Source organism: Protomyctophum bolini (assembly GCF_963924005.1).
Source record: "Protomyctophum bolini genome assembly, chromosome: 11".
NCBI lineage: Eukaryota > Metazoa > Chordata > Actinopteri > Myctophiformes > Myctophidae > Protomyctophum > Protomyctophum bolini.
This window is the reverse complement of record NC_137872.1, coordinates 14,259,139-14,286,028: the sequence shown is the minus strand read 5'-3', so window position 1 is coordinate 14,286,028 and position 26,890 is coordinate 14,259,139. Positions and strand designations below refer to the sequence as shown.

Here is a 26,890-nt window from a genome sequence, read left to right as displayed (position 1 = left end):
AGCAGCTTGGGGCTCCTCACATTCACATCGCCATTCAGAACATTTCAGAGGCGCCTATTCCAGCAGCATACTACAGCAACGGTAAGAGCCGAAATCATCGTTTAACCACACTCTTCAAAACTATGACTTTATGTTTTACGGTTTTAGGAGTTGAGTTTCGCCTAGGCAGTTTGGATGGCCATTATAAGTAGTACATATGTGGTCATAAATAATAAGACAGTGTTTGTGAGGTGCCACACAAATTGACACCCAACGAGGAACTTCCAACTCCGATGGTTTCCTCAACTGCTGTCGCATGTTGCTCTACAAAAACTTTCATTTCCGTTACACAGTAAATTTTACTCTGTAACTTTTTTATCACCATCATTCATTTTATCTTAGTATTTTCTGCGAAGTTGGATAGCAGTTGAACTTGAACAGCAGCCAACGTGAGCTATTACCTAGGTTTGATCTGTGAGATATGATCCGCCTGCATAGTGCTTGGAACATCAATTGAGCCTTGGCCGCCCTATTGCTCAAGTATTTATTTAAACCAATTACAAACACATTGATAGTTGATAGGGGACGATGATTATTAACCAAGTTATTTGAGAAGTTTGGTTTATTCATAACATTTCTGACTAGAGTTTATCATGGCGGCTATCACATTTTCTCTCGCACTTCCTGGAACTGACAACGCTTTTCCATGCGTTCCATCCATCGGTGGAGGAGTTTGAATGTTGGATTTCTAGATGATGGCTCCACACCCAGTCTGCCAAATCTAATCAATCATTTACTCTTGAAATAAAAGACTCGTTCAGGCACTGTTGAAAATGCTTGTGACTGCAACTTTCTCTTGCCCGATATCCATTGGTGTGGCGGTGTGTCTGGAGAAATGAGCATATAATCTATCTAAAAATCTCATTAGTGACCTGTGTAACAAACAATTGCACAAACGGTGACACATAGCCTACTCCGTCCGAATGCTGTTAAAATGTTCATGTTGGCAGGTCATGATACTAGTGTTTGCAAAGTTCAAAGACTTCTGCTGCGGCTAATGTTTGTTCATAAGTCCCACACTGAAGGTACAGAGGGTTCTTTCTTTCTTTCTTTTTGAAGGAATTTATCGTACCGAATGACCAACCTAGAGTTTATGTGACTACCATTACTTTATACGCTGTGCATATCGCGATTGATTGGATTATCCACACATTTCATGTAAACTTTACACACTAGACTGTGTGTGTGTGTGTGTGTGTGTGTGTGTGTGTGTGTGTGTGTGCGCCAATATGTCTTGATGTATGATGACTATTAATTCCAATAGTGGAAATTAACAAACAAACATCCAAATACAGATGTGTATTTTTTTTAAGAAGACTAAAAAGTATCAATGTACTCAATGTGCTGCCGGTGCTACAAGTGTGCTATGCTATTTGGTTGTCACTGCTCTGTAACATTGGCTTACTGGAATCCTTTGTCTTTACTTGTTTCCATTCGCCTCAACGTATTTCCAAATGGCTGTGCTGCAAGAAAAGTGCAGGTTGTTTTGTGTTTTATTATTGTTTTCATTTTTGAGGGGCCTATATACAGGTTTAATGTTTGTTTTTAGTTCAAGGTTTGTTTTAAAAACGCCATTGACAATGAAGGGAAACTTTACGTCATATTGTCCCTCATTACGTCATATTGTCTCTTTATTGTTAATGGCATTTAATGTTTGTGTTGGCACCGTTTGTTTTACATCACCATTACATCACCTAATCAACATGAGTTAGACTTTAATATATTAGCGCCCCTCACTTCACACAGGTGTGATTTATTTTGTTGAGAGGAGGAGTATGCACACAATTGGAAATTATATTTAAATATGTATATTTGTGGGTTGTGACAACACTTAAATATAAATAAAAATAATACAATGTATATACCTTAGTATACCCTCCACTACACTGACCTTAAGTTAATGTTACAATATATTATAAACTATTGCACAACAGTTTACACAAGCCCGCTCTACACATAGCCTCCCTTTCCTTCCGTTGTGTGATGAATGACACAGATTCATAGTAGTATATCAAATGGTTCCATAACCACTTAAGCCCTATTTTATACTTCTAAACATTAAAAAACTTTGCCTATAATGATATTTAAAGTAGTAAATACAAAAGTGAAGGCTGTGCTTTTTTTTCTCATGATCTTTGCATTTGACAGCTAAAGAACGATGGCTGTGAAATTCCAGCATACAAACCAATGCTGTATTTCCGCATTGTACTTAAAGTTTGTATTGCTACAAGCTACTGATGGCATATAAAGTGCAAAAGTAAAAAAACCACAGCACACAAAATATTATATTATTGTTAAATTGCTATGACAATATAAGTGTCGTGACTATTTTCTTTGATCAGATGAGGACTAGTCTAGATCTGGTGCAATCAACACTTGTCTTCAAGTTGCCGTGGGAAGATAAGGAAGGACTCCTTGTGGAATATTCATACAGCTATTTAGTCTAATCATTCATGGACAGTGCTGGGACCATATGCCCATGAGGCATTGCGACTTTTATTTATTTATTATTTTAAAGTTATTTTGGGGACATTTTCCAGCCTTTAGTTTATTCAATAGCGAAAGTGGAGAGATACAGGAAATGGCTGAACAGAAAGATGAGGAACAACAAGGCTGTAAGGTTGTACAAGGACTAGCCTTAATGCTATGCACTCTTACCAGATGAGCCACTTAGGCATTTATTTAGACTCTTAATGAAGACAAAAGCTCACTCCTCTGCTTCTGGGGGAGAAAATGCCAGAGGAATCATTTCTATTCTACGAAAGCCAACCATAGTTTTTTTTCCTTTTTTGTTCACCTGTCATGAAGTGGCACATCAGTGGTCCACAGGGGAATACACGTAGCATGCCTTTGTACGAGGTATTTTATTGTTACAACTCCTTATACAAGACGGTACAAAGGGACTTTTACAATTATTTGGGTTTCGACTCAACATTTCAACAACATGAAATAAGTATAAATAACATTAAATAGCATAGCGAGCAGCTATTACACTGTGGTCCATAGCCAGCACATCAGTCAATCTGCCAGTTCCCTCCATTAAAAATATAGTGAAAAAAAAGCTTACATTGGTCTTCATTAGGCTCGGTCCCAGCCTTACTCGTATCATCTGTGAAGAGAAAAGCCAGTGCTCACAATATAAGGCAGAGATTGCATAGCCGGAAGTGTTGGTCCGGAACATCCGTCAGATGAACATTTACGCCGGATAAGATATTTTTGAACAATCACAACACTTGTTTCATGTAAACAGATTTGTAAATTGTCAACGTCATTTCCTTGAGCAGTACTTCCATCAAAATCCCTCTACTTCTGTCAAATTCCAGCAATGCACTTTACGGTGTAGGTCTTGCCCAGCGTGGGCCTTCATTAGCTCTGGTCCATGGCGTTAGAACGGCTTCTCCATAATGCTATGGGACTTTCGAGCCTCTGTGCACGCTTTACAGGCTGCACAGCCTCTCGTCTTCAGTAAAAAATAAAAGTACACTTTCGCTACTCGGTACTCACCAAAACAAAGACGCTTTTGTGGAGTTGAAAGCCTACTTTGCTTAAGTTAGTGGCAACACTCTGTGCCCCCCACCTCACAGCTAAAATATACTTTTTGGCCAAAATGTAAAATATGCCACTGGGTGGAGACACCACTTTGTAAATCTTCAGCGGCGCCATCACAGCGCCACCTTGCTACTGCCCGACAAGTCAGAGGGCCGCATTACACCTTGAGTTACTGGAAATCTGCGCCATGCTCATTGGTTATTCGGCTCTGCAACGTGGGATTCGCCGTTGCATTAAAACATCACTCAACCAGGAAGAGTGTCCCCGTCAGGTGGATTATTTTACATTTTGGCCATAAAGTGTATTGTAGACATGCGATAGGGGGCTCAGGGTGTTCCCACTAAGGAAAGTAGGCTTTCAGCTCCATAAAACCGTCTTTGTTTTGGTGAGTAGTGAAGTGTACTTTTTATTTTTACAGAAGCCGAGAGGCTGTGAAGCGTGCAGTCCCATAGCGTTAAGGAGAAATCCTTCTAACGCTATGGACCAGAGGTCTTCATTACACACACACTAGCCTGTTAATATACCGGTACCTACCCAGGCTAAATATAGCAGATTTGTTTACACCTTTAAAATGTAGTTTCATCATCATTGTATTATTATAGGATATGCTTTTATCCAGCCTGCTGGATAATGGATAATGGAAAAAATGCTATATTTTTGGATAATGGATAATGGAAAAAATGCCATATTTTTGTCCTGCATTGTTCAGTTCTTCCTGTACCTCTACAGAGGCTGTTCCTGGGGGAGGCAGTCAGACTGACGGAATGGAAGCATGTTTCTGAGTAGGGCTGGGCGATATTCAAATCAATATTGTGGATTATTTCAGACTTTTACCTCTATTACGATTAAACGATTATATATATATATAAAATAGCAGACCACCTACTTAAGTTGTGATCTTGTAGTTCGGCTATTTTCACTATAAAGTATATTACAATGCAGTGTTGTCATTAATCAATCGTTGACAATATGACACAAGGGAGAAGCTACTTCTTTAAAAAAAAAAATTAAATAACCCTCATAAGAAGAATTGGTTATATCTTCTAAATATCAGTTTTATCAATATATTTTCAGTTGATTGCCCAGCCCCAAGAGAGACAATTAATATCCTTTTATCATTAAGCTAAATGTTTTTAAAAGCTGCTTTAAAGACCTTAACAAATACAACATTTTGAAAAACGTTATCAAATGATTCTCACCATTTACCTATAAAGTTAAACATGTGGACTAAAAGCCACCTCTCTGAATAGCCACTGTCTTTTTATCCACAATAACTCTGGTTTCTTACTTTGTGTTTCTCTCAAAAAGAGGCACTTACTCTTAACCCATGTGTACAATTACAAGTCAAATTCACTTTCAACAACATCCAAATCAGAAAACACTGTCTCCCTTCCTCGATAATGGAGTGCCCTGTATAATTGCACCTAGCCTGGTTAACTCTTGAAAACATTTCATTTTCAAGAGGGAGTATTATTAGTATTGCCTCCCTCTTAAGAGGGAGTAGTACCAGGCTATATTGCACCAGCTTTGCCAACAGTTTCTGGTGCAAGGCACTTTATCTTTGTGCAGTACGACAGTAACCAGGAACCTGCCCTATTGACCCAGCATTTTCTCTTTCCATTTATAGAACCACAAAATCCCCAGAACACACTTCAAGTGTAAAATCATGCACATCTGTCCTCGCAAATCAAGTGCACCTCTTTGGAGTGAAAAACCCTTTTTCTGCACCATTACAATGTATGTGAGGTTAAACACTCTAGTCTATAGGATGTGAGTCACCAGTGTCTCACCAGAAAAAGGAAGCACCTCTTGAACGAAATCACAGCCTGACTGAACGGCTTCCGGCCAGCAGCGCTAAGATAACATAAATGAAAGACCGGTACCAATGCGCTCACGGTGTATAGCATCAATCCACACATTATAACGACCCAAAGGATGAATCCAGTGCAGACAAATGGGAAGAACTGCAAAGGTTTAGGGCTTTAGGCATTCTCAAGAGAGCCTGACTGACGGGGAGGACACTGTGCATCTGTGTGAGAGGGACATCTGCAGCACAGTGCTAATGCCAAGAGACTGTTGGCACTGTGTAGGGACCAATGACTGCCAACTCAATGCAGGGTTTTGAGCAAGTCTCACGCAAGTTTATATTTCAGACAACGTTGTCTACATCTGCACAGGGGTGCAACAATTAATTCAACTAACTGGTTTAATAATTTTAACAAAATACTAATCAATTTGAATGAAATAATCAATTTGGGAGAAAAATGGGAACTTTCAACCTGGCATTCCTATTTTGGGCATGTCATAGGTGAAAGCCTTCAAAAAGTACAGTAGCTAAAATAATATCAATCTCAAAGTTGTACGCCTATCTCAAAGTTTTACATCGTTAATTAGACTAATCCCTTAAGTTGAGTATGAAAGAATCTAATGTTTTCCATCGATTTGCAATCGATCGAATAATCATCAAGAAAATAATCTATTAGTTATGGCCGTAAACTGGTGTAAAGGGTTTTCCAAATGTATTATTTCCTTTACACAAGATCCTGAAAAGTCCCTGTGCTAGTGTAGACAAGACCACTCACTGTATACTGTTTACTAAGAATTGTCATCATCATTCATCTCTGTCTTGGAGGGGCACACTGAACTCGGTAATTGATGCCTTCAGCTTCCTGAGGGCACAGAAATGGCCAATCCACAAGCTTGTGTTTTTGGCGCCATCGCACAACTAAATGTACAGTAAATTAGGCTTAAGAGGTTTCATCTGGGGAATCCTTGATTTGTGACCACTGACACTTCTAAACAGCCCCAATAAGCCTCGTTAGACGTAATCCCGACCTCTGTACTTTTCTTGTAGTGTTGCTAAGAAACAAGTCGCCTAATCTCCCGTCTCAGCTCCTCCAAAACCCCTGGTGTTTTTTAATGGTGAGCTCTTGAGCCATGGAGCAGATTATCTCGCCCTCAATGCTCACCGGAGGTAGGCCTGTCACAATTATTACATAATCGGCTGACCACAATTATTCGAGCTAATTGCAATTATAATCAATTGTTTCCATTTGAAAAACGGCTGGATGAAATAAATTAAACCAAATATCACACTTGCATCTTTATTTCTATTTTGCTGTCCTGGCTCATAAAAAAACCAAAACACTTTAAAGCTGGTGTCGCTCTTTTGGGCATTTAAGGTGAAGAACATTCAAATGTCATTTTTTGACAGCCCTAACCGGACGCAGCATTGAGCGTTGACGTGGAGAGCCATGATGTTGAGAGGTTCAACAGGAGGTGTTTCTATTTTTAAATCATTGTGAGGATGATTACCCGCTGGGTCTTCCTCCTGGAAGTGGTGCAGTTGAACAATGGCAAGGCCCATGCATGGCTCTGTCAGCCTAGCATGCAGCAAGTTTGTTTGTTTGAGCTGCCTGACCCTTAAGGAGGAATGTATTTAGCCACCGAGTCCGTAATGTCCATATTGTTCAAACTAATCTGTTTTATTGACCTATCGGCGATGTCCATGCTTGGTTAAGCGAGTGAATACGCCTCATTCATTCTTTGCTTGACTGTCTAGGTGTTGACTTGGCTGTAGAACAGATCCTAGCCCTATGGCCACACTAAAGGTTGGCTAATTGTAACCTTGTTACTCAATACATGATGACAGTCATGTGACAATTGAAAGGGACACGTGCTGAAGTAGTACACATTAGCAACAGCAAGCATGATGTCATCATGCACAACGGCGAGCAGGTCCCACAGTTATTTGCGTAGGGCAGGCTATAGTCTATTGTCTTGCTCTGAATGTGCGGTCCTGTTGTCTGTACCAGACTAAACTGATATTGGATGACTTTGGGGGGGCGTGGATCTGTTGTGTTTGTGAACATGTATTTGCTCAAATCTCTGCTGCCGTTATTGCTGTGTTTGTGTTAAACCCACATTTAAACATGTATTTTATTGTCCCCGTTGAACACTTGATTCGGTCCATTGTGGTGGTGTGTAAAACTGGCCATCAAGGTCAACATTTAAACCAGTTCCTGACCTGTATGGTGCCGGGTGGTGATGTGGTGATGTGGTGGTGAGGTTCTCATGACGAAGCTCCTTTTGTAAGCTTACAGACTTTATGATTTTGACAGTCTATTAGGTTTGTTGTTGCAAACCTGTAGACTATGTAATGTGATTCCTGCTTAATATCAGCCCTATCGCACTGTGTACTAGTGTGTAGTATATAACCTTTCCACTGTCACTGTGTGACAGGTGACGGTGCTCCCTGGAATAGCTTTGTGGCAGCTGTCAGATTATACAATTAGGCCCCAAATCTGGACTACAGCCAGAGCTGCAGCGTCTGTGATAGTTCATAGTTTGGCATCCTTGAAAGCTTTGGGATCACTCTATTAGACTTGTATTCTGTCCCTCCATCCATGATGTGCCCATAAGTGATGATGACACAGCTCAGATTCACACATTTATACCAGTGATCAATGTCCAGTGTTCTCCCAGCAGCTCCCCTGCCGTAACCTAGCCTCGGTCCCAAGTTTATCTGCGAAAAGAAAAGGCTGGTCACAACGTAAGGCAGAGAAGCTATCGGCGGATGTGTCGTCCGGAACATCCGTCGGATGTATTTCCCCCGGATTTGATATTTTCCCGACCAATCGCAACACTCGCGGAGAATGTAAACTGATTTGTAAAGCATCAACATAATCTCCTTGGGCGATACTTCCGCTAAAATCCCGCAACTTCCACCCAAACAAATGATAGCCTCTACAGCGTCTTGCCCAGGGTGGCCTTAAGCCTTAACCCCACATTTATTCGCTGTTTCGGCGCCAAATATAGCAGATTTACAAGCTTGCGTGTCAGAGACTTGTAGTGACATAATTCATTTAGCATTACTTAGTCGGGGTGATTCAGCGACTGCGTTCGGGTTTTTATAGGTTTTTGAATGCTAATGATTTGTATACAGTACATGGCAGAAACGAGTACAACCTGTGCAATAACCACTTAAATTTAAAGTTGTATAATCTTATTGCAGTAATTGAATCTTATGTACAATAGGATAACAGTTTAGTAAACTAAAAATGTACTATATTAACAATCACCCCTGTGTGAAGTGAGGGGCGCGCTCTTATCATCGTACCGGTACATCATCATAAAAGTTGAGCTAAGTTCGGCCATAGCCACTTGCCCAAATGTGGTGACCTCATTACATTTGTGACGACGGCTATGGCCGTGGTTTTTAGCCGAAGGATTGTTTTTTGTGCAAAACTAATGCTTGCAATTGTTTCAGAATCATGAATAACCCATAGTTTGACATGGCACATGCTACTTAAAGCATTATTAAAATTAGATTTATTTTGCCTTATATTGGTTTTGTACCCCAACTTTCAACCCCTGAATTTACCATAATCCACAATGTTTCAATAGGTTATTTGGATGACCCTAAGGATCATAATAAAACCTTGAACAATTACTATTGCAATTTATTTTGGGTCAAACCTTAGATTGACTAGCCTATTATAGTTATAGTGGCCAGTGTGAATGGCCCTTTAGGCTGCTCAACAGTGCCACTTTACGTCACCCAGTGGTATTGCAGCTGTTTGCCAGTCATTAGAGTGGTTGGGCACCGCTCAGAAAGGTGTTCCGTTGGATACTTGGATTCCAGTCAGGTGACATTCTTGGCCAGGTCATAGCCCATTTCTCACTATTTTCTTCCTTGGAGGCTCTAACTTGATTATTGGCAGTGTGTTTTGGATCTGTATCATGCAGAAGCCAGAATATTCCTCTTCTGCTTGTGGCTTGTGGTTATCTTGTCGATGTCGGTCAGTATTTTGGCTCCATGGGCATTCATCTATATGTGTCATCTCCCGCCCTCTGATTTATATCACCACACCACTCCTTGACTCCACGCCCTCAGTGAAGGCTTGAAATGTGGCTGGCCATTCCACATACTTTAGGATGGGAGTAGGCCTGTTACCCCAAGGACGGGGAGAGAGTGGTAGAACGGTACCCTAGATGGAGGCCGGGAGAAAGATAGGATAGCCTTATCTGCTCACCCTCCCATGCGCCCTTGTCTCTCTGACATGGAGCCTCATTCTCTGAGAGTGGCATGCGTTCGCACACGCAGCTGAGTTGCCAAAACAGCGTACTGCTGCCGGAACAGGAATTTCAGCTTTTATGAGAACACACGTAGGCCCCGTTTCGGAAAAGGAAAAAAAAGAAGCTTGTTCTCTGCACTCTGTCCACAGGCCTGCCACCTCACCTGCAGGGCTGAAAGCAGTTGTATGCACTCCAGTGTGTTTGCACTGGTGTGATTTACTGGAGCTGTTGCTAGGATGGCTGATAGCAAGCTGGTTTTCTTGTGGGACTGTAGTAGCATTTGTGTACTGTACACCATAGTCACACTAGGGATAATGTGATGAAATGAATTGCCAATAAATGTGAGGATATATGACAAATGTATCTTTAAAAACTCAACACAAACGTATTTTGTCTCAAAGGCCTTTAATGGCCCAAAGAGAGAAACTGATATCGACTGTCCTTAGACCCTGGGCACAGAAAAACTCCATGACACTCACTCACTCACTCCGGCAACTGGGTCAAAAATATAGAGGATAAAGTGCTTTTCCCTGGTCATTTGATATCTGCGATACATTGTCCCGTTCATTTACGGTACATACACATACATTGTAGCACATTTCATATGGCCGGCGTAGTGTACTAGACTCGTATGTGCTTCTATTAGTTGTAACTTGTAATGTTCATGTCCCATGTTTGATAACATGGACTTCCTGTTTCATTGTTGGGTAGGCACTGGGCAGCTTCCTTTTGACCACGTCCTGCACATTCTTACATTGTCCTGGCGTGTGCATTGTTTTAGCTGCTCTGGGGAAGCCAAGACAGGAGGACAGAGCTGGACCATGTGATGAATGATGAGCTCATATGAACATGTGGCATTAGGCTGCGCTCATAGTACTATTGACAGGCGTTTAGCCAGAAAAATAGCATTTGCAGACTAAATGATTGAGATTGAAGTCCCTGTTGGCAGCATATGAACATATTGCTAAAGTTGCAATTATAAGACCTTATACCTTTTTTTTAGAAGACCAAATATTTAAGAAAGAGGCAAACATTGTGAAAATAGCTGATATGCTACTAGGTAATTGAGTTTGTAGTTCGGCTATTTTCAAAATATGTATCTGTGAAACCGAGTCAAACTAAATGTAATGCCTTCAATTACAAATGCTTGTCAGGGTGAGGTCTCCCCGGTTCAAATAGGATTATTTTTGAGGGAATGGCACTGACAAGTTTAGGAGACCACCAGTACCACTGAGTCAAATGAAAGCACTTTCTTTTGCCATCATCGATAAACATTTTATATAGACTTGGCCCGTACCCTTGTAGACCAGATGTTATTTATAATAGCCTGTGTTTTACACAGCATATCTTCATTATTTATATTTATGAGAAATAGAGCGAGCACCATGCGAGATCCACAGCTTTGTAAACCATTCCATCAATACTGACTGATTGATGGGGCTTATCCCATCAAGACTGGGAAAGCATCTGACTTTTGGCTATTAAAAAAATATGTTAATATTAAAATATTAAAATATTAAAAATGTTGCGTCATTACCTGTTGTCTAATTATCTTAAGTCCAATAAAAAGGCTGTAGACAGAAACTCAATGGAACCTTAAGAAATGGCATATTTAATGACAAAATGGGACCAGGTGACGTCTCTTCATATGACTATGAACAGCACTTGAACATGAATAAAAGCATGATACGACGTTATATTGCGAATCTAACTATATTCGCTCCATATCAGTCCGTTGGTAAGGGTGCCCCTCGAAGTGCAGGCCAGCACTGTCCTGGAGAGCTCTGAGGTGTCTCTTGGTTACCTATATAGAAGCTTGTATAGAAGCTATATAGCTTGTGATCTGCCATCTTTGAAAAATCGTGTGCGTGTAATTTTCTTCTTTAAAAAAAAAAACTCAAATCCTTGCTTCTGGGGGTTCCAAAATATTTAGAGATGGGGTCCATGGCCAAATACATATTATGGTGGTCCTTGACATGAAAAAGTTTGAGCACCACTGATTTAGCAACATAATTTTTTCAGAAAACTGTAAGAAATTAGAAGACATTTGTAGAATCGACCTCAGATCCTAATGCGTTAATTAATGCTGCTGTCCCTCCTGTCCATGTTCAGCATCAAGCGTCCCTCTGTGCTAATCGCTAGTGACTGCTAATGGACTGCAGCCGGGTGCCGACATCCACATTAGCGCCGCTGTGGCTTCCTGTTGGCCCGCAAGCCGAGGATGGGGCGGCCGGTGGCCAAGGAGAAATGACAGGCAATGCAGAAGGAGCACTTCTCAGATAATGAATCTGTTTTGATCTCTCTCTCCAGCTGTGGTTTACCTCTACAGTTCACAGCATGCCATGGTTGTCTTCTTCTGTCTGTCTGACTAGCTCTCTGTCTGACTGACCATCTCTCTGTCTAGCTCTCTCTATTTTAGCCATGGCCTCATGTAGCCCTAGACTTCATGTGCCAGCCAGGCTTATCACATACCCTGGGCTGGATCATGGTGTTTGTGTACACAGAGGTATTGACAGCCAGAGCCCTGCCCTGGGTCAAAGTTCACAGAGGTCACCCTCTGGACAAAGAAGTAAATCCGCATATAATCATGCTGCAGAGCCATCGCTGACACACAACATGTGGAGAACGGATTTCATTAAAGCTCACTAGTCACCATAATGGTTTCATTAAAGCTCACTAGTCACCATAATGGTTTCATTAAAGCTCACTAGTTACCATAATGATTTCATTAAAGCTCACTAGTCACCATAATGGTTTCATTAAAGCTCACTAGTTACCATAATGGTTTCATTAAAGCTCACTAGTCACCATAATGCGAAGTGATCTTTCTGCGCGGATCACCGACCAACAACTACAATTGATCACTTTCACATCTCTCTCCATTTATCCTATCCCTCTCCTCCTCCTTATTCTGCTCTTCTAGAATCTAGACCATGGGTGATGAGCCGGATCCCACACCAGAGCAGCTGGCGGCCATCGCAGCAGCCAATGACGATGCCGATAGCGGGATCAACTACAAACCGCCCGCCCAGAAGAGCTTACAGGAGATCCAGGAGTTGGACAAAGAAGACGAAAGCCTCCAAAAGTACAAGGAAGCCCTGCTGGGCAAAGTAGACGTCTGTAAAGGTGTGTGCATTCATTTTTATGGCATAGCCGTGGGCCAGTCCATGCTGCTAAGTGCAAACAACTTCAGACAGCCATGAAATCTCTCTAATGCCTGATGTAGTAGAAGTGAAAGTGAAACTTTATGAGGGGAAACTTGTGATGTTGAGTTGTAGTTAAATCTGCAGACTCGGCATGTACAAAACACCAACATTCTTCTTATCGTCTGTGGGGTAGAAACCTCACATGTCCTAAACTGTTACTGTTAGTAACTCAAAGCAGCCATAGCCACTTGCCCAAATGTGCCCAAAATGTGCTGACCTCATCACAATTGGCATGACGTCTATGGCCGAATTTAGCCCAAGGATTCAGAATCATGAAAACACCCTAGTTTGACATGTCACATGCTACTTAAAGCACAAGGAAAGGATTTTTTTTTTTACATTTTTGCCTGCCATAGGATGTTAATGGTAGGGTCACAAGAAACCCCTATAAAATTTGTCCAATAGTGACAGCCGGTCAGCAAGTGGATTCATGAATGTATGTATATAGACAATATTTTAGGCCAATAAAAAAAGACTATATACCAAATTTCCCACCCCATAACCCCACCTGCCGGATTACAGGGGTCTTCAATGTTTTTCAGGACCCCTTTGCTGAGACTGGGACCCCCACTACATATTGTATAAAATGTGTTGCACTTTCTTTTTTCTTTTGTAAATTCATGCATCTGGAGATTTAACCACTTAAACCATCAAAACATGGTAAACTTGACCTTTCAGCTTCAATCTGTACTTGGCCTTTTTCCCTCTACTCTACACCAAACGTACGCCAAAAATAGACAAACTACAACATTAATTTAGGCTTAGTAACCAATGCCAACCAATACCAATGGCCTGTTAGTACATGTTCATGTTATATAATAATTGTGACAGGCTAGTCTGGGCACTGAAGAAAAAAAAAACAGGTCATGCCATCGTCAGGGTTCCTCTCAGAGCTGCACTGTCAGAGACTGTGGCAGATTGATGATTTCCAGCATAGATCTGTTGACTTGATGCGGTGAGCCCACGGCCCCGCAGACAATTAAAGCGCTGCTGTTGGGCAGAAATCCTCCCATCTCCACATTCTAACCAAGTGTTTTTTTTTCGTGAATTTACACCCTACTGCCTCGATCACACTACAGTGTCACACACAAAGCTTGCAGCGTTTGGAATTTGAATCCTGAGAAGCAACCGTTTTGGACGTTTGATCTTTCCACCCGACAGACAATATGTATGCAGTTTGATAGATGCTCATAACGTATTGTAATTTCTCCTTGTTCAGAGCAGGGAAGGAACAGAAAAATGCTGTACGGTACCCCAAGGGGCCTTTGCACTCCAACCATACACAGTGACCTGAATATTTGACTCTTTTTCTTTTTTAACTGACCAGATTATGACTGGATTGGTCACCCACCTAAGCAGGCAGCCTGTTCAACATTAAACAAGGAATGTGTTTTGTTTCACGCGCGACGCACGCATGCTTTTTTATTAGGAGTGAATAAGTGTTGCAGCAGTACAACACGGTGTGTGTTCAAGTTAGAATCAGGGAACCAGCTTAGTTAATTGTGCCACAGTCTGATTAATAAATAACTTTGAGAGGAAGGTCAAGGAGGAACTAGGAACACATTAAAACGGGGAAAGCATCTGTCTTTTTAGATTATTTTTTTTGAGTGGTGCAACCACTCCTACAACCAGCAATGTCCGTGTGTCTGTGTTCACCCACCTATGTGACGTTAATGAGCACCAGTATGTACGTTAATGAGCACCAGTAGGGGTGCTAGAAACAGAGAGAGTGATAGTGCTGCACTGTTGCCTGCTAATGAGAGAGAGGAGGGGGGGGGGGGGGGGGGAGTTGCACCACTCGGTTCACACAGGTGTGATTATGTTTTATAGCAGATATACAAATAGCAGATATACAAGCTATCTTTGAACATTTTTGAAATTGTTGATTTTAGAAGGTCTTAATGGGTTTTACACCGATTTATTTCGTAAGCTGACATAAATTAATACAGATTTGACCCTTTGTTTGTTCCTGTGTAGTGGACCCCACAGCTCCTAATGTCAAGGTGACACGACTGACCCTGATGTGTGAGACGGCACCAGGTCCCCTGACCCTCGACCTAGAGGGTGAGTAGTAGTCAATGCTGTATTGTAAACTAAATACATTTACTCAAGTCCACAGCTCAAGTAAACTTTGGGGTACGTTTACTTGAGTATTTCCTTTATAATCTGAGGCAAGTATAGTATTTTTTTACTCCACTGCAATTAAAACGGCAAAAGTTTAGTTAATGTAGCATCATGATCATTTTAACCTATTTATACATGGCTATTCTGACTGCATTAAACAACATTAAACTCACTTTGACACTATTTGCCACTCACTTTATGCATGCACAATTGCACATACTCTCTAGCTCTCCCTAAGCCTCCACTCTTGAGCATATTGAATGGCTGTAGAATAAGGGGTTGTTTTTGGTGTAAAGATAATTTGGCTCCCGTAATATTTTCCATGCGAACACACGGGAGTGAATGCAAGGAAGGGGGAGGGGGTATTTATTTTTCCTCTGCAAGCAGGCATACTAAAATAATGGAAATTATCAGCAATAATTGTTTTCCTCCAAACATGGCAGGAGTTATTCATTAACAGGCCAATTAGTACTGACAATGATGACTTTAAGTGGGTTATGGAGACTTGGTTGATGAGGCTGCCATGCAAACTACTAGGCCAGATAAGACACTCTGCCACCTGGTGGACAGATCTGTTAATACCCCATCCCTTTTAAAACTGTTCCAACTTTGGTGAAGCTGTACCTTCAATCTTCTTGTTCTGTCTTCACACAAGAATAATAGCTGGATCTGCCCCAATTGCAACATCATCCATCCAGGCTTATACTTATTTTACATCCGTTTATGCTATATTGTTCGTTGTGTGTTTTTTGGGAAACGTGCTATTTTTATTCATACAAAAAGTAATTGAAATGTATTGTTTCAACTGTATGCCCACAGTTCCCAAAGTGGGGTATGCAGACCCCCAATTCAGATTTTTTTATTTTATTTTTTTTGCCAGTGAATTTTGGTAAATGTGATATGTGAGTTTACCATAATCACAGTAATCCTTAATCATATTCCATCATTCAAGGGCTTTTGGATAGAAATGAAACGGCCTCTGCAGTACGTTAACTGAAAGTGACTGGAGTCTGAGTGTGTAGATACATTACTTGGTCTATTTTCTTCCCTCTTTTGCTCTGCTCTGTCAGGCGACCTGGAGTCTTACAAGAAGCAGTCATTTGTGTTGAAGGAAGGAGTGGAGTACAGGATCAAAATCAGCTTCAAGGTGAGGTGCTTGCATGTGCATGATACACAACATTCTTAGGGCTGTATTTTGCGTGTCTTAAGTACCAGGTCTTATTACCTAACTTGAGTAAAATAAAGACCTGGAGGCGTGATCAATGCTCTTTGGCCACTCAGAATAGCCAGCAAATACACAGCAAATGTTTATTTTTACTTTTATTTATTTTTACACTGTATGTGCTTGTTCCACCGTGCTGGCATTGGACTATTTCAGAACAGGATGTGACATCACAGCTGGCCTTTTGTTTCTCCTATAGGTCAACAGAGACATCGTGTCGGGCCTGAAATATGTGCAGCAGACCTTCAGGAAAGGAATGAAACGTAAGGGCCTTTATCTTCCATGCATTCTTTCTGTCCAGTGTTATGTCCTAACCTAGCCTGGGCACCATTTCATTTAAGGTATATGATCCTGTCGGGAGCGGATGATATCGTTACCCATGTCCCGATGTTTAGAGTACCAATAGGGGGTGCTGTTGCACCACTCGCTTCAGACTGGTCTGATTTTTCTTCTTTGCTTGGGGGGGGGGGCTCTGGAACAATTTAATTTGGCATGGGTTCACCGCGACCAAATAAATATCAAAGGCTTCACTCACACCTAAGACACACTTGTGTCCTGTGTGTTCTGTGTGTCATGGCAGCTTCAATGCATTTCCAATGGGAGTCACATGGTTGCATGGCTGTCTTCTGCCCTGCCTGGTGAGGTGACCACCGAACTACAACATGACGTCACAAGCTGCGGTGAAGAGCAAACCACCGACCCAGTCCTTTTCTCCGCTCAATGTTATTTCAGCTCCGGTGGCCTTAAGACACTTTTAGAATGGGCCTCGGGTCTAAACAGTCTGTATGGTAGAGTTTGTCATGTCCATTATAACTAGTACATCTGAAGTGTTTGGAGCCTGGAAGTGATCTCCCTACACTTCCATTGAGTGTCGGGTATGACACCTACTGGTGTAAAAGTAGTACTGCTGCTTGTCACTCCCCGACTCTTGTGTTATCTAATTTAACATTTGTGGAGTTGGTCACCTGACCAAAAGCGGTTGACAGAAACTGGTCGACATGTTCTGTTGCCCCAACAGGGGCAGAAACAAGGCCACAACCACGCTATTTACACACACTACAACTCGCTTACAATTCGCAAACCTGGCAACACTGCCCTGTGTTCATGCTGTTGTCAGAGGCCCGCCCCCGGCTCACACGTCACTATTTTCTCCGTCTCTCAGCTCGCAATCGGCAGCCATCTTGCTTTTTATTTATATGGCCGAGTCGATCGGATCGGATCGGCCGTGCAAAATCCACCGATCCGCGAAACCGATCTCCAAAGCAAAAATCTGCGCCGTTTACATCCAAATATAATGTGTCACTTTCTCGGTTCTGCACCGCTTAATGGAGAAGTATAGCACTGGCAGCGCAACGAATACCCCCCCCCCCCCACACACACACACACACACCAGGGAGGGAGGGGGGAGAGAGAGAGAAAAGAGAGAGAGAGCGAGAAAGAGCACGCACGTCTTCACCCCAGCGAGGGAGGGAGACGGAGAGAAAGGGACAGAGCTCATCATCTCCAGTCCAGTAGTTAGCAAAGGGAGCTAAGTGCTAACTATAATCCCAATTGTTAGACAAGTAGTGTGCCCTGGCCTGACACAACTTTCTTAGAAATGTGCATGTTGCAGCCAGCCAGTAAGATGAGCCTATGCAATTCACGGTTTTCGGGAGGGCGGGGGGGCAGTCGGTTTGGGGGGGGTTCCCGACGGCTGCGCGTCGCTTCCTCCTCTGACAGAGGGGAGGCGAGTAAGCGACACAGTCAGAAGCCCCCTTTGTTCAATCGAAGGCCCCCTCACTCAGACACACAACGTGTGTTGTTACATGTGAATGCTACAGAATTCTATAAGTCACCACTTTTGGTGTGACACACAGTTTCTGTTTACAATGCGTTGTCAACACGTGTTGAGTTGACAAAGATTGACATATTTCGGATAAGACTGATAGTTTCTCCGTTAGTAATTAGGCTGAGGCACACAGAATCACACTACTTTTGGATTTATTGGGATTGGCTTTTTGGGGAAAAGAGGGGGAGGAGGTGATCAAGCAGCTCCACAAGACCACAACATATTTGGTAGGCTCAAGGCTGCATTTATTTTCCTTTTTTTTTCTCTCGAGGGTGCATGGGATGATGGGAGCCCCTCCAGCAGGCTAGGGAGCTCCGCTCAGGCTAGCGGAAAATGACCGCGGGCGCGGGTTGCCAGGTTTTTTTATAAGTAAAATAAAAAATAAAAATAAATAAATACAATTAAATTAAAAAAAATATTACAAAAGATCGGGATCGGGATCGGAATCGGCCGATCTTTAAAAAAAACCAGGGTTGCCACATACCGTGGATGTGAGAGTGAAACAAGCAACCAGGTCTATACAAATGTTAAGAGGCCAGTTCAAAGTAGGTAAATCAGAAATGGTCCGGAAATTAGTCTTAAAATAATCTATTATCGTGTTGACTGTCAAACTTTGTTGTCTAATGTTGTTTCAGAGCAGTGGAACTCAAACATTTCCATGTCAAGGACTACCAATAGCCAAAGTAGCTTATAATGATCAGACTTGGCAACACTGTCTCTAGGTTGAACGTTCTACTTTACAAGCTCACACATATGAAATATGTTTTTTTTAATCTTCAAACTGAGACATATTTTATGATAATACTGTTAGCACAGTCATCATACTCCAAGAGCATACAAATGGAACCAAATGGACCCTGATTTTCCCAGAGAGCAAATGGTAGCAAATGGGGGTCTGTGGCCTAATGCATTTCAAACTGGGGGTTCTTGGTATTATATTCTCTGCATATCTTATCAACTTGGGGTGAATATTTCACCACAATACTTTACTGAATATTTCACACGAATATAACACAAGAGTCAAATGTACGGTCAAATGTAATCACAATATAGGCTACAGATGTAAATATTTATGACACAGTAAAATGTCGAAAATTAGTGCTATCCCCCCCCCCCACACACACACACACACACACACACACACAGTCACACACACGACAGGCAAGGCTGTTGTTTGCATCGTTAGCAGGCAGCAGCTACCTTGGCACTGCTCTCTGTGACTGTAGTTGTTTCACCATGTTTGCGTATTTATGAGAAATAAAAAACACTTTCTGTTATTATAATAATTCTGTCAACTCCCGCAATTTCCTTCTTCCCATATTGCGCTGCAATGTAACTAGGATTCGCCGGCCGAAGGCCGGCGAAATTCTAGTTACCAATAAAGGTAAAAACATCAAAAAGACGATACATATTTTTTTTGGCAAAAAAAGTGAGAGTAAAACAACATGGTGTTTTGTTTGTCTTCAGTGCACTCTCTGTGTGAATCCATGCAAGTGTGTTTGACGTTGCTATTGATTTTCCCAGGCTCCCACTTGTCGTTTACTTTGGCTCTACCTCAACAAGCAGTTGATGTCCAGTTACTAGTTCAGCCTAAATATTTATCACATGTCAGCTGGCCTCCTTTTTTTGTCCGTCTTAACCCATTTTGACCTGAGATCAGATTCTAAAAATGTCTTCCAAATCCTGACAGTTTTCTGAAAAAGCTATGTTTCTATGTCAGTCGTTCTTCGATTTTTCAAAAATAGCAGACCTACAATCTCTGCTATGAGCTTGTAGATCTGCTATTTTTCAATAACACTAAAAGGGGTTAAAGGGCAACTTACCAATATTTAACCTGAATGCTATCGTTCTACTGTGTATGAGGACATGCAAAATCTGACATAACGTGACAGTGCATCCTGTGTCTCGATGGCTCCTCTCTCAAAGACTTTTTCTCAATGAACCAGGTTAATAATATCTGAAGTCATCATTTAAAAGTCTGCATCAACGAGGGTTAAATGCATTCTGTTCTATGTTTGTTGGAGGGAAACCAGGCGGGGAGGCCGATCGCTGTGCTCTATCATCTCCAACGGTTGTGGCAGTGCCTATCAGCAGGGGTTGTTGCACAGGAGGAGTATGTATAATGCAGGCACTACGTCCCAGGGCTGGACTGGGACAAACATTCGGCCCGGGATTTTTCGCGTGAATTTGGCCCAGACCGGCCCACCACAACCAGCGTGCAGATAGCAGAAACTCTACCGCCCGCTCCGTCGCGGCACACGCAAACAAACAAGCCCTAATACCACCACTTTTACAGAACAACATATAGGCCTAAATGATACAAACCAACAGACAACTACACAACCCTTTTGTAGAGGGTTTATTTGTCACTCACTGATACAGGTACAGTGACATTATCATGATGGCACTGGCAGAATGGCAGCACGCCCGGGACCTTTCCTGGTGGCCTGCCGCCTATTGGCCTGCCTGTCCAGCCCTTCTACGTCTTCCCAGTGGCACCGACGCGTTATTATGGATCCAGCCTTACCTGTGTCTGATTGGCGCCCTGGCAGGCATAGATTTGCTGAGGTTAGGTATAGTTTACTGAGGTTCGGTTTAGGCATGGTTTTACTGAGGTTAGGTTTAGGCATAGTTTTACTGAGGTTAGGATTAAGGTTAAGGTATAGCATAGCATGAGAACTGTCAATCACAGTGACTACTGCCCTTTTAATGTTTTTTGCAAATCGGACATTTTTGTCAGTCAGTGTAACACTCAAAATCCCCATACATAGGAAAGCCCCCATATATGGTGCCCATGTCTCGTGACATCATCAGGGATGGAGATGTCATAGTAAATGCGACCTGCTGTTGCAATTAGTCTACTTGCCAGCCCATAGAGCCCCATTGTGAACCCGGACATTTTGAGTACCCTAACGTTTTTTATGTTAGAAATGTGGAGGCTGGCAAGTAGACCATATAGACGAATCCACAGAGCGCTGCCCTGTAGTTGTCATCAATATTGTCCAGCAACTCTACATCTGACCTCAAACCCTTAGATCTCCATATATGGATAATTGGATATATGTCAGAACCTGTTCTGAGTCTGACCCTCCATAATGTTGATCCTTCCCCATCCATCCTTCCACTTCGATGTCTCCCTTTTTGACTGTTACCTGTCCATTCAAACTCTAGACGGGCCTGCCCCAAAGTTTTTAGTGCAGCCGTGCCCGGCAGCCTGCGAAAACGGGAGAGTTCTCAACAGGCCGAAAATTAAGGCCCAGTCCTCATCAAACCCTGTACACTCGAGAATGTCCCCGCTACCACCCTTAGATCTCCATATATGGAGCTGACCTGCTCTGACATTCCATATGTTGATCTGACCATCAAATCCTGTACACTCAAGACACACTATATATGGCCAGTACAGAATTCATTCCATGTTGATCTGACCTCCCATGCCAAAGAGTCAGTGCTCTTCAGTTTTACTTCACCTTTATTTAAATTGTATCGAATTGAAAGCGAGAGAGGATAGTTGTTTAGAGTTTACACTAGATGGAGTAGGAATGCTAAAGTTTAAACACCAAAGTACAGAAACGATTCATTCATTAATTAGTAAACAATATCCTGAAATATCATTGGTACTATCATTGGTATTTACATACTCACCTTTTAATCATTCTCTAGCTGACAATTTAATTGCAAAATAATTTGATCACTTTGGAAATTAACTATTACATCTTTGAGTTTGACATACTATACTGATGAAGACAGCATGTTGGCATAACGATGACAAACTTGTTTCTCTCCGCTTTTCGCTGCGGTGAGTTGGTAAACCGGCGAGTTCTCCGGTATTCCTCTATACTACTGTCTATCAGCGTCTCCGTTGCTAGGAGGGTATTCCTCTATACTACTGTCTATCAGCGTCTCCGTTGCTAGGAGGGTATTCCTCTATACTAAATATGTTCCCCCCTCGATGATGTCAACGATCTTAACCCATTTTGGGCGGGAACCCCTTTTGGTGTTAGCATTATGTTATGCTTTAGCTATTGAAAAATAGCAGATCTACAAGCTCTATGGGCTTGTAGATCTGCTATTTTTTTTTAATCGAAAAACTACTTTTTCAGAAAACTGTCAGAATGTAGAAGACATTTTTAGAATCTGATCTCGGGTCAAAATGGAATTTGAACTCACGACCTTGATGTTGAGAAACCGTGACTTAACCTCTCCGTTGCTCTCTATCTCCTCTCTCTGCCTCCTCCGCTTCCTTCCCGCATAGTCGACAAATCGGACTACATGGTGGGCAGCTATGGGCCACGTCCGGGCCAGGAGTACGAGTTCCTCACCCCGCTGGAGGAGGCGCCCAAAGGCATGCTGGCCCGTGGCACGTACAACATGAAGTCCAAGTTCACCGACGACGACAAACACGACCACCTGTCCTGGGACTGGAACCTCACCATCAAGAAGGAATGGGACTGATCCTCTGAACCAGCCCACGTACACACCCCCAACGCCCTGCCGACCCTACACTTTCTACCGTCAAATCCCTCTTTCTTTTCTTAAACGGTAAAATGGAACTCTCCAGAGTGTGCAAATGTAACCAAATGGTGACGCTGTTTCAACCCATGTTCTATATAACAAGTCATCGTTCACCAGCAGAAGTTGTCAGTTCTCCGTGACAGATCTTGGTAACTGACCTGCTCACTGACAAATGGTTGTGATAAACCAACATTGCTGGGTGAGATTGCCTTTACTTAATAAGGCCTCCCGGCTTCCTGTGTGTTTTTTAACCGTGTTTCTTGGAGAAGTCCTTCGTGAGTTCTTCAGTAAAGACTTTCCAACTTTCAGTGTACGCGTATCTGTGTTTGTGTCTTTCCTCCTGGACGGCGGGTCCATTTGGTTAACATTCGTAGACTCTAGAGTTAACCAGTGTATCATTTGAACACTGAGGATTTTTACTGTGTACTTTGTCTGACTGCCATCATCCTCCACAGCGTCTTGTTTCTTGATGATGTTTATTCGTTGATTAAAATCAATCAAGATCTTTGCTCTCTCTCCGTCCATTCCCAGCCTCACTCTTCCAGTCGGGACTCCTCACGCACGCCTGTTTATTATGGTCTATTGCGTGCAAGTGGCGTGCATTTTGAAAGCTTTTCCGAAGGTGCGCCACCGGCACGCAGCAAAGTATAATGTCAGGCTTCACTCATTCCATTCTCACTCCACTTCCATCATCATTCCTCTCCAGCCAAAAAGAAACTCCCTCCAATCGTTGGACCAATGTGTACACTCACTGTACGGAGAAAGCAAACGATGTGCACTGTCATGAATTTAGTGGTTACAGTTTGTGTGTGTATATACTGTATGGTTAAACACAGGATAACAACAAAAAAAGTAATGTTAACGATCAATATTAATAATGATCGTCACTTCCTGTACCTTTTTGTAAGAGCCTACTCACTCCTTTTCTGTTATTGAGACCACCTTCCCCCACCCCAACGGTGAATATATTTTGTAATTTTCTTCCCCCAGATGTGTTTTATATTAATGTAGCGGACCGCAATCTGCCTTTTGGAAAGACTGGTAAAGGGAGGTGGGTGGTGGGGGGAGGAGACATTGGCGTGAACATGCACAGCAGCTATGTGGACCACTTGGCAGTCACTACAGAAGACCACTTGGAGTGTTTGTGCCTGGTTCTGCAGCTCTGGTCTACCAAGTGGTTTAGCATCCCTCCAAACTGCAGAGGAGGTGTGGTGGAGGGGTTGCCGTATTTACCTCCAGCCTGTGTGAGGCGGCGCTATATAGCTCTGCGTTTTATTTTCAAGGACCCCCAGTTTGGTATGCTTTAGTCACTAAAGTTTAGTGCATGGACCCGCATAACTCTGAGTGTCCACCGTAAGCGTCCGTTTGGTTCAATACTTAGCCTGGGGGTCCTTGGAGCCCACGTTGAGAACTGCTGTAATATAGCCCACCCACCTCTGGCTCCCTGCTGACGGTGATGCTGTTCCTCCTCTTACCAATGTGTTGAGTCAGTCAGCAGTCATGTGACCTTAAAAAGAGAACCATTTTATGAAAGTCGTCATGTAGACTACCTAGTAGCTGTAGACCTGTTTGCCTTCAGAGTATATATTTGCCAGGGCATCTTGCTAACCGGGGGGGGGGGGCTTAAGTGCAGGTGCTACTTGTGATGCCTTGTTTTTATTTTCTGTTCCCTTCTGACCCTGTTAAATGTCCAGTGTTTCCTTGAATGAACCATTTTCTAAAATTATGTTATTTTGCATAGTTTTATTGTCAGGGATGTTTGCTGGGACCACAAAGTGTCCTCTGGCCACCATGGCCAGTTTTCAAGTTGTAACACTCCCATCAGCCAGAGAAAAGCCCTCACTTTGTGGCAATGGTGTGTATGTGTTTTTGCACTGGTGGGCAGCGAGGAATTTCACACAAGCGTCTGTTAAACCGCTCACCTCGGGTTACTCAACTGCAGGATTACCAACCCTGACTGTGCCTCTAGCCTTTTAAAATGGCATGCTGTTCTCTATAGACCTCTTTTGCTGTCTTGTTGGGGCACTCAGGATGAAGCAGAACAACCTAAAAGTACAGTAGTCTATCTCAATTTTGACTGTGTATAGATAGACTGAGGCTTAATGTATCAGGCACGAGCAATGCATGCTTTGAGTTTCAAATGACACAAATGTATTCTAGCATGTGACCTTTGTTAGTTTTGATACACGCCATAACCTCAGGGCAAGGCTGGATCCCATTGCTTTATCTCTTGTTTCATGGACTGATTTTCTGTATGGGCTGGATTTGATGTGTGCTACTTTTCTGCGCTACCCGAGATTACTGCTTACCCTGTCCACAATAAAGTGTTAAGACTGGGCCTACTTGTGTGCTGTTGTTATATTCACCAATATAAATCCAGAGAGTGAGTGTCTGGTAATGAGAAGGTCACTGGGTTGCCTTCCTGCCTGCCAAGTATATGTGTTGATGTGTCCCTGAGCAAGACACTTGACCCCTAACAGCACATTGTGACCTGCACAGCCATCAGCTGACTGAAGCTGAAACTGCATTTCACCTGCGAGATTAATAACTTAAAAAGAGCAACATTTTTGACAAGTTTCTGACTGTGTGGGACCCTTCTTTGTTTTTCAAAGAACCTTTTTAAGTATGCTTTATTGCCCTATATGCACCTGTCACTAGCCTTCTGAGGTGTGCATCTGCCTTTTGCTAATGAGATTAATAACCTAGCATTTCAAACGTTTATCCTGGCCAAGATAATTGTGATTGATATTATCCCAAACAATAGTAAAAATATATTGTACTTAAAATGTCAGTAAAGTATACTGGAATCAATTGCCCAGGGAAATGCCTCCCCAGCCGGATTGAACAACTACCGCCCAGCTGCACTGACCTCGCTGGTCATGGAGTGCTTTAAGAGGCCACCTTGGACCTCGCTTCACCAGACTTTCCACCTCCTTGGACCAATAGTTATTTCCAATAGCTCCAACACCATCTCCCAAGTTATAGGCTACGTGCCACCCTGGCACCCTCCCGTCTCAACAATAAAGGTGAAGGGGGAAACGTTAGCTGCACCTCAAAGGGCAGGTGGCATTAATAGACATATATCTATGGCAGCACCAGCACAGTGTGGAATGCTTGTTGCTTTTTTTTGGAGTATCTGTACTTTACTTGAGTATTTGTATTTTTGAATACTTGTGACTTTCACTCCACTAACGCATTGTGCCTGCTTAGAGTGAGTTATGCAATCAATATCACTTGGGTAATTTTCCCAGACATTCTACTGAGACTCGACTACATTTCAAAGACAAATGTACTTTTGACTCCACTACATTTCTAGGAAGAGAAATAGTACATAATGAACTACTTAAGTCCTATTTCAAACTGAAAATATCAGCTTTACATCCGTATAGGCACAGAACACCTTTAAACTGTTTTCACATGCCATGTAATAAGCCACACTAAAAGCAAACATATTCTGATCTGATCTAAAATCGGCAAGGTTCCCATGTTGAGACATTTTTCTTTTGCCTTTATTTATCTTGTATGTTTTCTTGCACCTGTTTAACTAAGCTTTTAATCTATTTTACATACACTTGCTTAAACCACCAGCTTAGTGGCCAGCTTGTTCTGTCGGGCATGTCCAAAATATTAACTTTTCAGGGAAATAAAACTAAAACAAACCAATCAATTCCCCTACATGTAACCTGAGTTTTCTTGCAGATAATGTTGCATACAATCAACTTGCATCTTCCAAGCAATCTTATTTACCTTTTACCTTGTAGCACTTTTATAGCGGCATAAAGCTGAGTCATATGATTTATTTCAGTCCCATGAATTCCGCAGTGAAGTTGTTTTGGGGGATTTATACATATTTGGAGTCTCAAGTGGCTGCACGGGTCATTTCTACACAATCACACATAACTTTCACATCCCTCTTGGCAAGATGTAAAAATATAAGAATCTCTGTTCATGATGTGACCATGAATAAACTTTAAATTCTTACAACCCTGACCCCTTTCCTATCTGTCTCTTTTTCTGTTAGTTTAACTTTAATTCTTTCTTAGGCTTATTTATTTTGTTTTCTGTCTCACTTTTTCTAATACTCGATTTCATTTTTAATTTCATGCTTATATCATTCAGCAGTTAACTTTATATTTTACATATTGGATATATTGTGAGGCCAATACGTAAAGTAAAAGTAATTGAGAAGTACATATTTAATTTTTACATATTGAATGTTCGCTTGAACATAGCAAGCAGTCTGGATCCCAGGGGGCTAGTAACTACAATTTTGAGGTCTTCTTTTTTTGCACTTTGGAAATTGCGGAAATGGTAATTGCGGAAATGGAA

At 42.2% G+C, this 26,890-nt stretch overlaps 1 protein-coding gene and 1 long non-coding RNA gene across 2 annotated transcripts; both read left to right on the top strand.

The window, feature by feature from the left end:
* Nucleotides 1-24,899, top strand: LOC308324130 (rho GDP-dissociation inhibitor 1-like). Its single transcript, XM_080776061.1, has 6 exons — nt 1-81; nt 12,590-12,792; nt 14,850-14,936; nt 16,067-16,143; nt 16,418-16,481; nt 22,302-24,899. The coding sequence occupies exons 2-6, from the start codon at nt 12,600-12,602 to the stop codon at nt 22,499-22,501; spliced, it is 621 nt and encodes a 206-aa protein (XP_080632187.1). The 5' UTR covers nt 1-81; nt 12,590-12,599; the 3' UTR covers nt 22,502-24,899.
* LOC308324131 lies at nt 19,680-22,052 on the top strand. The gene is made up of 3 exons (XR_013964888.1): nt 19,680-19,768; nt 21,617-21,873; nt 21,916-22,052. It is a non-coding gene; the product is annotated as an uncharacterized lncRNA (long non-coding RNA).
* Nucleotides 24,900-26,890: the final 1,991 nt, after the last annotated feature.